Here is a 16,917-nt window from a genome sequence, read left to right on the forward strand (position 1 = left end):
TTGCAGAGTCAGGAACAACCTGAGTATTCTGCTGCGTCTTTTTCTGCTGCTTCTCATTCAAGTTAGTAACGAAACGCGCTCTGTAGCGCTGTTTGTTCGCTGTCGGCTACGGTAGAAACATGACGTCACAATATGTCGACCTTCATAGAATGGGGGTGCCCGCGGTTATGTAGATATAAATGACTCATTCTAATGTAATAAAAACATAATGGTTCATTAAGTAAGATCTTTATACACCACTGAAAACATAGTTATGGATCTTATATTGCATTTCGGTCAATAGATCCTCAGAAATATTACACATTGCACCTTTAATTTTAATGAATGGTTAAAACAACTGATCTTTCCAACAGTGAACTCAGTAGACGTCTGAATCGGTGTATAACTAATCAGTAACACTTTACAATAAGGTTCTATTTATTACATAAATTACATAAAAAGTATAGTTTGCTTGCTTAAGCTTTAAAATAAATAAAACAACTTGTTTTTTTGAAAAGCATATGACAAAATTTTTACACACAGTGCTATCAATAATCGATAAGAGAATCGTTAATGAATCGGATCGATAAGCAGAATCGTTAGTGGCATTGATATTGATAAAATCTTAGCAATTCCCATCTCTAGTAAAGTCAGTGAATAAAAGACTAACACAATGATGAACAAGTAAAAATAACAATCGCAATAACGTGGTTTTACTGAATAAAAAGTAAATATAATTTAATATAAAATATAATATAAAGAAACCTCATTGCTTGACTTGCTACTCTCTGCTGACTCAGACGACGACATCTTCCGATCCTATGTCGTACCTTCTCCTTCGAGTTTGCAATTTGAGGGATAGGCAGTGAGTGACTGCTGTTTGCAATTCGCAAACCTCACCACTAGATGCCGCTAAAAATTACACACTGCACCTTTAACCACACCGCTGGGCCACTATTGGACAGAACACGGGCTGGGTTGGTTTGACCCAACTGCTGGGTTTTACCATTTAACCCATATTTCTAGGTCATTCATTTGACCCAACCTGTGGGTGGAATTAACCCTCTTGCTGGGTTAAGTCCTACTTATATGCTGGGCTATTTCATGTCTCATTGACTTAATAAAATTAGAAACAAATATTTGTTATGTTACGAATGTAAAATAATTATTGTCTCTGTAATACAATAAAGAGAGGGCACTGTAAATTTGATTTAAATCTCGTTTAATTGTTTTTTTGATTTTTTTAAAATAAATTTCTTTAATAATTTTTTGTATACAATTATTACAATTATACAATGTATAGCCTACTTCTAAGGTAATAAAAACATAACGTTCATTAAGTAAGGTCTTTATACCACCACATAGTTGTGTATTTGATATTGATTGAGCTACCTTTCCTGTAGCTCAACCAGTAGAGTGTTGGCGCTAGCAATGCCAAGGTCATGGGTTCGATTCCCAGGGAAAGCAAGAACAGACAAAATGTAAAATGTCTACCTTGAATGCAATGTAAGTCGCTTTGGATAAAAGTGTCTGCCAAATGCATAAATGTAAATATTGCATTTCTGTCAACAGATCCTTGTAAATATTACACAACGCACCTTTAAAAGTCATTAAGCAACTCATTTGAACTTATATGATTACGAGTTTGTTTATTAAGATGTGTTGTTTATTAAGAACAGCAACAAACATTTAAAATGCGACTAAATATCACATGGGCCTGAAACAATTGTTGTCCTCAAATTTTACAGAGGAGGACTCTTTTCCATTAATTTGATGCAAGGCATGCTGGAGAAACTCTCACGCGGGGAGACATTGCGTGTATTTAACATCAAAAACAAAAAAAGCTTTGAAACAAAGATCAACAGCCTCCAGCAAAGACTCGGTCTCGATGGCGTGGCCTGGAACAATGGCAAAGGTCTGACATGTCCCCCTCATCTCATCCTTGAGGCACAGAATATGCAGCAATGATCCAGTCATCTCATTTTGTGAATATTCAACCATGTTGGTCCCCACCTGTTGATTACACATAATCACGAGTGTTGCAATATAACTAACATGCAAATTAAGCTTTTTTTGTGGAAGTATATATAAAAAAAACATTATTACAAATATTACCAAATATGACCAAATGTGACAAACAAACAAAATGTCTATTTAAATTCAGTATTTGCAAACCGAATTATAGTAGGCCAATAAAAGAGTACTTTAGACTAATATTGTCAACATTTAGGCAATAAAAGTCAAAATATTACTGTGATGTTGATAGTGTCTTTAACATTAAAGGGTTAGTTCACCCAAAAATGAAAATTCTGTCAGTAATTACTCACCCTCATGTTGTTCCAACCCCGTAAGACCTTCGTTCATCTTCCGAACACAAATTAAGATATTTTTGATTAAATCTGAGAGCTGTCTCACTCCTCCATAGGCTTCTAAGATATTATAACTTGCTGGCCCAGAAAATGCATTAAAGACATCGTTAATATAGTCCAAGTGACTACAGTGGCTCAATCTTAAGTTTATAAAGCGACACGAATACTTTTTGTGTGCAAAAAACAACAAAAATAATGACTTTATTCCACTATTTATTTCCTTCTCTCTGGGCCTCGAGTTTTTTCACGTAGTGTAATAGCGCAGCGCAGTGTTGCCAGATTAGAAATGTCGAAGTATCGTACCAAAACCTCAAAATTATCGTTTTTTGAGAAAGATTATCGTACACGAACCAAACACATAAAATATAGCTATTTTCCAAAATTGTATTTTCCAAATAATTTTACAGCCAATTTAAACAAGCTGTGTAATACGCTCACACTAACTGGAGGAAGTCTGGCTACTTAACTTTTTTTTGCCAAAGTGCAAAAGATATGCCGACAGTCCACATTTTGAACTAGACCATAATTAAACTATGATACAGAGAGAAAAAAGTGCACAATTAACACTAGAAAGATTCAAATTCGATCTCTAAGTCGCTGTCATCATCGGATGCCACATCCACTTGTGCTGTGTTGGCAGATGTTGTTGGTTGGGGAATCCTTTTACGGTACAGATGCCGTCATGGAACTGATCTAAACTGAACTGTCTTCTTCGGCAAAACTGTAGTGTAGTGTTGACGTGTGGTCGACACCGTGTAGTGTGTGTGCTTGCGTGCAGGCCGGTGAGCCTGCGAAATGATTCAGGGTCAGAGAGAGAAGCGGTAGGATGTGTGTTTGGACGAACGACTGAAAACTCTGAAATTATCGTACATTATGGGATTTTTTTCATTATTGATCGTACATCGTACAGAGGTCAAAATTTGTCCTCGTACAAATACGATAATTATCGTACATCTGGCAACACTGGCGCAGCGCTTCAGTGTTGTACGTCACACGCATGACACACATGACCAGCGTCGGCCAATAGTGAGCCTACGTGGTGACGTGCAACACAGACGCGCTGCGCTAAAACACTACGTGAAAAAACTTGAGGCCCAGAGATAAGGAAATAAATAGTGGAATAAAGTGTTTTTTTTGCGCACAAAAACTATTCTCGTCGCTTTATAAACTTAAGATTGAGCCACTGTAGTCACTTGGACTATATTAATGATGTCTTTAATGCATTTTCTGGGCCATCAAGTTATAATGTCTTAGAAGCCTATGGGAGTGAGACAGCTCTCAGATTTAATCAAAAATATCTTAATTTGTGTTCGGAAGATGAACGAAGGTCTTACGGGGTTGGAACAACATGAGGGTGAGTAATTACTGACAGAATTTTCATTTTTGGGTGAACTAACCCTTTAAAACTCACAAACCAAATAAGCTGCTCGTTAATCTCCTGACTGGCAGCACCGGCAGCGCTGATGATTGCCACGCTTAGATAATGTTACACAATAAAATGAAAGATGAGATGCATGGTAGGGTATCATGTAAGTCAACATTTTTTCAGTTTTAAATATTGACGATCATTCTTAATAATTTTCTTCTCAAAACTGGCGCCTGTCCATTGACAATAATCCGTTACACTAGGCTACTAACCAGATCACAATGTGACGGCGCGTACTGTGATGTTATTCCTCAGTTAAAATGTTTCTGAACAATCCTGGTTCCGACAGACATTAGAGAAGACACACGCAGGAGGAGACTATGCTGGAACTTAACCCAGTCGCTTCTTCTGACGAGTATTTATACAATATGCCAGCAGACTTTCCACACAACTCACTAGCTACATTAGCCTCGAGACTAATTTCCCGGAGATTTTACATGCGAGCCCTGTGTGGGACTAAAAACATACTGCACTTGTAAGGATTTCATTCAAAACGCTTTACTCACTTTTAAATACACAACATCCACAATGAATACGATAATTACGTGATGAATTTAAACTGCATATTTCAAAAAGTCTGCTGATATAGGCCTGGCTGGTTTAAGGATTTAATGATGTGGCATTTTGCAAAAAAATCTAACCGGCTAGCTGTGGCTATTTAAGGTTTCACAGGTACATCCAAAAAAACAAAAACAACACACACATTACAACCAGTGTGAAGATGGATGGCTGGTTAGTGTTTTTCTGGAAGTCTGGAGATCTCTAGTTGGAAAACCTTGCTTCAAATATCCTATAATGCAAAAACACATACTTTAAAATCGAAACAAATCATTATTCTTTAAGCTCTGCTATATTATGGGTATATAAATTATACAAATATAAAATGAAACATGTCTTAAATCATTGAAACAAAACCTAATTTTATGTTTTTACTTTTAGGTATGATGGCGGAAGGAAAACTGTCCTCACCATATGTGAGTAAATCTATGTTAAATAATACAATGTGTTTAAAATGAAATTTAAGGAAAATATGACAGGCTTAATAATAATATAATAGACAAAATTAACCAAAATAATACAAGAATAACTGATATTTATGTGAACCAAAATTCTATTAATTAAAAAACAGCTAAGAAATAAACAACAATGAAATATGAAATGAAAATAATACGTATTTTGACAGTATATTTGTGGTGGACGGTTTACGGATGTACGAAAGGACTTAAAGAAACTACAGAATCAGTTCTAACGAATTCAGAAGTTTATACCACAACACCAGTTCAAACGACAGAAAATGAGGCTTTTAAAGTCACAGATGTGCATCAAACAACAACAACTAAAGATTTAACCTCAACACTGCTTTCTACAACCACAATGAACCCTCAAACAAAAGTGGAGGAGTCAATGACAGAAGCAAAAACTACAATTCATCTAACAAGCACAACTATGATTGAAACCACATCCACTATTGGTAAAACAGCAACTTTGGCAACCACAAGTAACCCTGCAACATCCTCAACTGTAGAACCAACATCGACAACTGATGTAGGAACCACAACTATGTCTGACACCACAACAAGTGTTGGTGAAAAAACAACAACATGGGCTACGTCGGGCACTCCTCAAATATATTCAACTGTAGCATCAACGTCAACAACTGATCCAGCAACCACAACTATGTCTGACATAACAAAAACTATTGGTGCAACAACAACAAATTTAGCAACCACAAGTAACCCTCCAATATCCTCATCTGTAGGACCAACGTCGTCAACTGATGCAGGAACCACAACTATGTCTGACACCACAATAACTTTTGATGCAACAACAATAACTTTGGTATCCCCAGGTAACCCTCCAATATCATCAACTGTAGCACCAACATCTACAACTGATGCAGGAACCACAACTATGTCTGACACCACAACAACTGTTGGTGAAACAACAACAACAACATTGGCTACGACAAGCACCCCTCAAACATCTTCAACTTTAGCACCAACTTTGACAACCGATGCAGGAACAACAACTATGTCTGACACCACAACAACTATAGGTGCAACAACATCAACTCTGGCAACTACAAGTAACCCTCCAACATCCTCAACTGTAGCACCAACATCAACAACTGTTGCAGCAACAACAACTATGTCTGACACCACAACAACTACTGGTGCTACATCAACAACTTTGGCAACCACAAGTAACCCTCCAATATCCTCAACTGTAGCACCAACGTTGACAACTGATGCAGGAACCACAACTATGTCTGACAGCACAACAACTGTTGGTGACAAAACAACAACAACATTGGCATCCACAAGTAACCCTCCAATATCCTCAACTGTAGCACCGACGTCGACAACTGGTGCAGGAACCACAACTATATCTGACACCACAACAACTGTTGGTGACAAAACAACAATAACTTTGGCATCCACAAGTAACCCTCCAATATCCTCAACTGTAGCACCGACGTCGACAACTGGTGCAGGAACCACAACTATATCTGACACCACAACAACTGTTGGTGCAACAACAATAACTTTGGCATCCAAAATTTACCCTCCAATATCCTCAACTGTGGCACCAACATCGACAACTGATGTAGGAACCACAACTATGTCTGACACCACAACAACTGTTGGTGAAACAACAACAACATTGGCTACGACAAGCACCCCTCAAACATCTTCAACTTTAGCACCAACTTTGACAACCGATGCAGGAACCACAACTATGTCTGACACCACAACAACTATTGGTGCAACAATATCAACTCTGGCAACTACAAGTAACCCTAAAATATCCTCAACTGTAGCACCAACGTTGACAACTGATGCAGGAACCACAACTATGTCTGACACCACAACAACTGTTGGTGAAAATGCAACAACAACATTGGCTACAACAAGCATCCCTCAAACATCTTCATCTGTAGCATCAACGTCGACAACTGATGCAGCAACCACAACTATGTCTGAAATCACAACAACTATTGGTGCAACAACAACAACAACTTTGGTATCCACAACTGTAGCACCAACGTCGACAACGGATGCAGGAACCACAACTATGTCTGACACCACAACAACTGTTGGTGAAACAACAACAACAACATTGGCTACGACAAGCACCCCTCAAACATCTTCAACTTTAGCACCAACTTTGACAACCGATGCAGGAACCACAACTATGTCTGACACCACAACAACTATTGGTGCAACAACAACAACTTTGGCAACCACAAGTAACCCTCCAATATCCTCAACTGTAGCACCAAAGTTGACAACTGATGCAGGAACCACAACTATGTCTGACACCACAACAACTGTTGGTGAAAATGCAACAACAACATTGGCTACAACAAGCATCCCTCAAACATCTTCATCAGTAGCATCAACGTCGACAACTGATGCAGCAACCACAACTATGTCTGAAATCACAACAACTATTGGTGCAACAACAACAACAACAACTTTGGCATCCACAACTGTAGCACCAAGGTCGACAACTGATGCAGGAACCACAACTATGTCTGACACCACAACAACTGTTGGTGCAACAACAACAACTTTGGCATCCACAAGTAACCCTCCAATATCCCCAACTGTAGCACCAACATCTACAACTGATGCAGGAACCACAACTATGTCAGACACCAAAACAACTGTTGGTGAAAATGCAACAACAACATTGGCTACAACAAGCATCCCTCAAACATCTTCATCTGTAGCATCAACGTCGACAACTGATGCAGCAACCAAAACTATGTCTGAAATCACAACAACTATTGGTGCAACAACAACAACAACAACAACTTTGGCATCCACAACTGTAGCACCAACGTCGACAACTGATGCAGGAACCACAACTATGTCTGACACCACAACAACTGTTGGTGAAACAACAACAACAACAACATTGGCTACGACAAGCACCCCTCAAACATCTTCAACTTTAGCACCAACTTTGACAACCAATGCAGGAACCACAACTATGTCTGACACCACAACAACTATTGGTGAAAATGCAACAACAACATTGGCTACAACAAGCATCCCTCAAACATCTTCATCTGTAGCATCAACGTCGACAACTGACGCAGCAACCACAACTATGTCTGAAATCACAACAACTATTGGTGCAACAACAAAAACAACAACTTTGGCATCCACAACTGTAGCACCAACGTCGACAACTGATGCAGGAACCACAACTATATCTGAACCCACAACAACTGTTGCTGATTTAACAACAAAAACATTGGCTACAACAAGCATCCCTCAAACTTCTTCATCTCTAGCACCGACGTCGACAACTGATGCAAGAACCACAACTATATCTGACACCACAACAACTGTTGGTCCAACAACAATAACTTTGGCATCAACAAGTAACCCTCCAATATCCTCAACTGTGGCACCAACATCGATATCTGATGTAGGAACATCAACTATGTCTGACACCAAAACAACTGTTGGTGAAAATGCAACAACAACATTGGCTACAACAAGCATCCCTCAAACATCTTCATCTGTAGCATCAACGTCGAAAACTGATGCAGCAACCACAACTATGTCTGAAATCACGACAACTATTGGTGCAACAAAAACAACAACTTTGGCATCCACAACTGTAGCATCAACGTCGACAACTGATGCAGGAACCACAACTATGTCTGACACCACAACAACTGTTGGTGAAACAACAACAACAACATTGGCTACGACAAGCACCCCTCAAACATCTTCAACTTTAGCACCAACTTTGACAACTGATGCAGGAACCACAACTATGTCTGACACCACAAAAACTATTGGTGCAACAACAACAACTTTGGCAACCACAAGTAACCCTCCAATATCCTCAACTGTAGCACCAACGTTGACAACTGATGCAGGAACCACAATTATGTCTGACACCACAACAACTGTTGGTGAAAATGCAACAACAACATTTGCTACAACAAGCATCCCTCAAACATCTTCATCTGTAGCATCAACGTCGACAAATGATGCAGCAACCACAACTATGTCTGAAATCACAACAACTATTGGTGCAACAACAACAACAACAACTTTGGCATCCACAACTGTAGCACCAACGTCGACAACTGATGCAGGAACCACAACAATGTCTGACACCACAACAACTGTTGGTGAATTAACAACAACAACATTGGCTACAACAAGCATCCCTCAAACATCTTCATCTGTAGCATCAACGTCGACAACTGATGCAGCAACCACAACTATGTCTGAAATCACAACAACTATTGGTGCAACAACAACAACAACTTTGGCATCCACAACTCTAGCACCAACGTCGACAACTGATGCAGGAACCACAACTATGTCTGACACCACAACAACTGTTGGTGAAACAACAACAACAACATTGGCTACGACAAGCACCCCTCAAACATCTTCAACTTTAGCACCAACTTTGACAACCGATGCAGGAACCACAACTATGTCTGACACCACAACAACTATTGGTGCAACAACAACAACTTTGGCATCCACAACTGTAGCACCAACGTCGACAACTGATGCAGGAACAACAACTATGTCTGACACCACAACAACTGTTGGTGAATTAACAACAACAACATTGGCTACAACAAGCATCCCTCAAACATCTTCATCTGTAGCATCAACGTCGACAACTGATGCAGCAACCACAACTATGTCTGAAATCACAACAACTATTGGTGCAACAACAACAACAACTTTGGCATCCACAACTCTAGCACCAACGTCGACAACTGATGCAGGAACCACAACTATGTCTGACACCACAACAACTGTTGGTGCAACAACAACAACTCTGGCAACCACAAGTAACCCTCCAATATCCTCAACTGTAGCACCGACGTCGACAACTGATGCAGGAACCACAACTATATCTGACACCACAACAACTGTTGGTGCAACAACAATAACTTTGGCATCCACAAGTAACCCTCCAATATCCTCAACTGTGGCACCAACATCGATAGCTGATGTAGGAACCACAACTATGTCTGACACCACAACAACTGTTGGTGAAAATGCAACAACAACATTGGCTACAACAAGCATCCCTCAAACATCTTCATCTGTAGCATCAACGTCGACAACTGATGCAGCAACCACAACTATGTCTGAAATCACAACAACTATTGGTGTAACAACAACAACTTTGGCATCCACAACTGTAGCACCAACGTCGACATCTGATGCAGGAACCACAACTATGTCTGACACCACAACAACTATTGGTGCAACAACAACAACAACAACTTTGGCATCCACAACTGTAGCATCAACGTCGACAACTGATGCAGGAACCACAACTATGTCTGACAACACAACAACTGTTGGTGAATTAACAACAACAACATTGGCTACAACAAGCATCCCTCAAACATCTTCATCTGTAGCATCAACGTCGACAACTGATGCAGCAACCACAACTATATCTGACAACACAACAACTATTAGTGCAACAACAACAACTTTGGCAACCACAAGTAACCCTCCAATATCCTCAACTGTAGCACCGATGTCGACAACTGATGCAGGAACCACAACTATATCTGATACCACAACAACTGTTGGTGCAACAACAATAACTTTGGCATCCACAAGCAACCCTCCAATATCCTCAACTGTGGCACCAACATCGATATCTGATGTAGGAACCACAACTATGTCTGACACCACAACAACTGTTGGTGCAACAACAACAACAACAACAACTTTGCCATCCACAACTGTAGCACCAACGTCGACAACTGATGCAGGAACCACAACTATGTCTGACACCACAACAACTGTTGGTGAATTAACAACAACAACATTGGCTACAACAAGCATCCCTCAAACATCTTCATCTGTAGCATCAACGTCGACAACTGATGCAGCAACCACAACTATGTCTGAAATCAAAACAACTATTGGTGCAACAACAACAACAACAACTTTGGCATCCACAACTGTAGCACCAACGTCGACAACTGATGCAGGAACCACAACTATGTCTGACACCACAACAACTGTTGGTGAATTAACAACAACAACATTGGCTACAACAAGCATCCCTCAAACATCTTCATCTGTAGCATCAACGTCGACAACTGATGCAGCAACAACAACTATGTCTGAAATCACAACAACTATTGGTGCAACAACAACAACAACTTTGGCATCCACAACTCTAGCACCAACGTCGACAACTGATGCAGGAACCACAACTATGTCTGACACCACAACAACTGTTGGTGCAACAACAACAACTCTGGCAACCACAAGTAACCCTCCAATATCCTCAACTGTAGCACCGACGTCGACAACTGATGCAGGAACCACAACTATATCTGACACCACAACAACTGTTGGTGAAACAACAACAACAACAATAACAATGGCTACGACAAGCACCCCTCAAACATCTTCAACTTTAGCACCAACTTTGACAACTGATGCAGGAACAACAACTATGTCTGACACCACAACAACTGTTGGTGAATTAACAACAAAATTGGCTAAAACAAACATCCCTCAAACATCTTCATCTGTAGCATCAACGTCGACAACTGATGCAGCAACCACAACTATGTCTGAAATCACAACAACTATTGGTGCAACAACAACAACTTTGGCAACCACAAGTAACCCTCCAATATCCTCAACTGTAGCACCGACGTCGACAACCGATGCAGGAACCACAACTATATCTGACACCACAACAACTGTTGGTGCAACAACAATAACTTTGGCATCCACAAGTAACCCTCCAATATCCTCAACTGTGGCACCAACATCGATACCTGATGTAGGAACCACAACTATGTCTGACACCACAACAACTGTTGGTGAAACTGCAACAACAACATTGGCTACAACAAGCATCCCTCAAACATCTTCATCTCTATCATCAACGTCGACAACTGATGCAGCAACCACAACTATGTCTGAAATCACAACAACTATTGGTGCAACAACAACAACAACTTTGGCATCCACAACTGTAGCACCAACGTCGACAACTGATGCAGGAACCACAACTATGTCTGACACCACAACAACTGTTGGTGCAACAACAACAACTTTGGCATCCACAAATAACCCTCTAATATCCTCATCTGTAGGACCAACGTCGTCAACTGATGCAGGAACTACAACTATATCTGACACCACAACAACTGTTGGTGCAACAACAATAACTTTGGCATCCACAAGTAACCCTCCAATATCCTCAACTGTGGCACCAACATCGATAGCTGATGTAGGAACCACAACTATGTCTGACACCACAACAACTGTTGGTGAAAATGCAACAAAAACATTGGCTACAACAAGCATCCCTCAAACATCTTCATCTGTAGCATCAACGTCGACAACTGATGCAGCAACCACAACTATGTCTGAAATCACAACAACTATTGGTGTAACAACAACAACTTTGGCATCCACAACTGTAGCACCAACGTCGACATCTGATGCAGGAACCACAACTATGTCTGACACCACAACAACTATTGGTGCAACAACAACAACAACAACTTTGGCATCCACAACTGTAGCACCAACGTCGACAACTGATGCAGGAACCACAACTATGTCTGACAACACAACAACTGTTGGTGAATTAACAACAAAAACATTGGCTACAACAAGCATCCCTCAAACATCTTCATCTGTAGCATCAACGTCGACAACTGATGCAGCAACCACAACTATATCTGATACCACAACAACTGTTGGTGCAACAACAAAAACTTTGACAACCACAAGTAACCCTCCAATATCCTCAACTGTAGCACCGATGTCGACAACTGATGCAGGAACCACAACTATATCTGATACCACAACAACTGTTGGTGCAACAACAATAACTTTGGCATCCACAAGCAACCCTCCAATATCCTCAACTGTGGCACCAACATCGATATCTGATGTAGGAACCACAACTATGTCTGACACCACAACAACTGTTGGTGCAACAACAACAACAACTTTGCCATCCACAACTGTAGCACCAACGTCGACAACTGATGCAGGAACCACAACTATGTCTGACACCACAACAACTGTTGGTGAATTAACAACAACAACATTGGCTACAACAAGCATCCCTCAAACATCTTCATCTGTAGCATCAACGTCGACAACTGATGCAGCAACCACAACTATGTCTGAAATCACAACAACTATTGGTGCAACAACAACAACAACAACTTTGGCATCCACAACTGTAGCACCAACGTCGACAACTGATGCCGGAACCACAACTATGTCTGACACCACAACAACTGTTGGTGAATTAACAACAACAACATTGGCTACAACAAGCATCCCTCAAACATCTTCATCTGTAGCATCAACGTCGACAACTGATGCAGCAACCACAACTATGTCTGAAATCACAACAACTATTGGTGCAACAACAACAACAACAACTTTGGCATCCACAACTGTAGCACCAACGTCGACAACTGATGCAGGAACCACAACTATGTCTGACACCACAACAACTGTTGGTGAAACAACAACAACAACATTGGCTACGACAAGCACCCCTCAAACATCTTCAACTTTAGCACCAACTTTGACAACCGATGCAGGAACCACAACTATGTCTGACACCACAACAACTATTGGTGCAACAACAACAACTTTGGCATCCACAACTGTAGCACCAACGTCGACAACTGATGCAGGAACAACAACTATGTCTGACACCACAACAACTGTTGGTGAATTAACAACAACATTGGCTAAAACAAACATCCCTCAAACATCTTCATCTGTAACATCAACGTCGACAACTGATGCAGCAACCACAACTATGTCTGAAATCACAACAACTATTGGTGCAACAACAACAACAACAACTTTGGCATCCACAACTGTAGCACCAACGTCGACAACTGATGCAGGAACCACAACTATGTCTGACACCACAACAACTGTTGGTGAAACAACAACTGTTGGTGAAACAACAACAACAACAACAACAATGGCTACGAAAAGCACCCCTCAAACATCTTCAACTTTAGCACCAACTTTGACAACTGATGCAGGAACAACAACTATGTCTGACACCACAACAACTGTTGGTGAATTAACAACAACATTGGCTAAAACAAACATCCCTCAAACATCTTCATCTGTAGCATCAACGTCGACAACTGATGCAGCAACCACAACTATGTCTGAAATCACAACAACTATTGGTGCAACAACAACAACTTTGGCAACCACAAGTAACCCTCCAATATCCTCAACTGTAGCACCGACGTCGACAACCGATGCAGGAACCACAACTATATCTGACACCACAACAACTGTTGGTGCAACAACAATAACTTTGGCATCCACAAGTAACCCTCCAATATCCCCAACTGTGGCACCAACATCGATACCTGATGTAGGAACCACAACTATGTCTGACACCACAACAACTGTTGGTGAAACTGCAACAACAACATTGGCTACAACAAGCATCCCTCAAACATCTTCATCTCTAGCATCAACGTCGACAACTGATGCAGCAACCACAACTATGTCTGAAATCACAACAACTATTGGTGCAACAACAACAACAACTTTGGCATCCACAACTGTAGCACCAACGTCGACAACTGATGCAGGAACCACAACTATGTCTGACACCACAACAACTGTTGGTGCAACAACAACAACTTTGGCATCCACAAATAACCCTCTAATATCCTCATCTGTAGGACCAACGTCGTCAACTGATGCAGGAACTACAACTATATCTGACACCACAACAACTGTTGGTGCAACAACAATAACTTTGGCATCCACAAGTAACCCTCCAATATCCTCAACTGTGGCACCAACATCGATAGCTGATGTAGGAACCACAACTATGTCTGACACCACAACAACTGTTGGTGAAAATGCAACAACAACATTGGCTACAACAAGCATCCCTCAAACATCTTCATCTGTAGCATCAACGTCGACAACTGATGCAGCAACCACAACTATGTCTGAAATCACAACAACTATTGGTGTAACAACAACAACTTTGGCATCCACAACTGTAGCACCAACGTCGACATCTGATGCAGGAACCACAACTATGTCTGACACCACAACAACTATTGGTGCAACAACAACAACAACAACTTTGGCATCCACAACTGTAGCACCAACGTCGACAACTGATGCAGGAACCACAACTATGTCTGACAACACAACAACTGTTGGTGAATTAACAACAAAAACATTGGCTACAACAAGCATCCCTCAAACATCTTCATCTGTAGCATCAACGTCGACAACTGATGCAGCAACCACAACTATATCTGATACCACAACAACTGTTGGTGCAACAACAAAAACTTTGGCAACCACAAGTAACCCTCAAATATCCTCAACTGTAGCACCAACATCGATATCTGATGTAGGAACCACAACTATGTCTGACACCACAACAACTGTTGGTGCAACAACAACAACAACTTTGCCATCCACAACTGTAGCACCAACGTCGACAACTGATGCAGGAACCACAACTATGTCTGACACCACAACAACTGTTGGTGAATTAACAACAACAACATTGGCTACAACAAGCATCCCTCAAACATCTTCATCTGTAGCATCAACGTCGACAACTGATGCAGCAACCACAACTATGTCTGAAATCACAACAACTATTGGTGCAACAACAACAACAACAACTTTGGCATCCACAACTGTAGCACCAACGTCGACAACTGATGCAGGAACCACAACTATGTCTGACACCACAACAACTGTTGGTGAAACAACAACAACAACATTGGCTACGACAAGCACCCCTCAAACATCTTCAACTTTAGCACCAACTTTGACAACCGATGCAGGAACCACAACTATGTCTGACACCACAACAACTATTGGTGCAACAACAACAACTTTGGCATCCACAACTGTAGCACCAACGTCGACAACTGATGCAGGAACAACAACTATGTCTGACACCACAACAACTGTTGGTGAATTAACAACAACATTGGCTAAAACAAACATCCCTCAAACATCTTCATCTGTAACATCAACGTCGACAACTGACTCAGCAACCACAACTATATCTGACATCACAACAACTATTAGTGCAACAACAACAACTTTGGCAACCACAAGTAACCCTCCAATATCCTCAACTGTAGCACCGACGTCGACAACTGATGCAGGAACTACAACTATATCTGACACCACAACAACTGTTGGTGCAACAACAATAACTTTGGCATCCACAAGTAACCCTCCAATATCCTCAACTGTGGCACCAACATCGATATCTGATGTAGGAACCACAACTATGTCTGACACCACAACAACTGTTGGTGAATTAACAACAACAACATCGGCTACAACAAGCATCCCTCAAACATCTTCATCTGTAGCATCAACGTCGACAACTGATGCAGCAACCACAACTATGTCTGAAATCACAACAACTATTGGTGCAACAACAACAACTTTGGCATCCACAACTGTAGCACCAACGTCGACATCTGATGCAGGAACCACAACTATGTCTGACAACACAACAACTATTAGTGCAACAACAACAACTTTGGCAACCACAAGTAACCCTCCAATATCCTCAACTGTAGCACCGATGTCGACAACTGATGCAGGAACCACAACTATATCTGATACCACAACAACTGTTGGTGCAACAACAATAACTTTGGCATCCACAAGCAACCCTCCAATATCCTCAACTGTGGCACCAACATCGATATCTGATGTAGGAACCACAACTATGTCTGACACCACAACAACTGTTGGTGCAACAACAACAACAACTTTGCCATCCACAACTGTAGCACCAACGTCGACAACTGATGCAGGAACCACAACTATGTCTGACACCGCAACAACTGTTGGTGAATTAACAACAACAACATTGGCTACAACAAGCATCCCTCAAACATCTTCATCTGTAGCATCAACGTCGACAACTGATGCAGCAACCACAACTATGTCTGAAATCACAACAACTATTGGTGCAACAACAACAACAACAACTTTGGCATCCACAACTTTAGCACCAACGTCGACAACTGATGCAGGAACCACAACTATGTCTGACACCACAACAACTGTTGGTGAATTAACAACAACA

General features: G+C 40.9%; 1 protein-coding gene across 1 annotated transcript in view; it reads left to right on the top strand.

Moving 5' to 3' along the window:
• LOC309493578 (uncharacterized protein) overlaps positions 1 to 16,917 on the top strand; it is a 66,165-nt gene that overhangs the window by 8,379 nt on the left and 40,869 nt on the right. The window contains exon 2 of the mRNA XM_082162709.1: positions 4,714 to 4,748. Within this exon, the coding sequence (XP_082018835.1) occupies positions 4,747 to 4,748 (2 nt within the window). The 5' untranslated portion in view covers positions 4,714 to 4,746. The remainder of the gene's footprint in view (positions 1 to 4,713; positions 4,749 to 16,917) is intronic.

This window comes from Leuciscus leuciscus (genome assembly GCF_965113295.1).
Source record: "Leuciscus leuciscus genome assembly, chromosome: 3".
Lineage (NCBI taxonomy): Eukaryota > Metazoa > Chordata > Actinopteri > Cypriniformes > Leuciscidae > Leuciscus > Leuciscus leuciscus.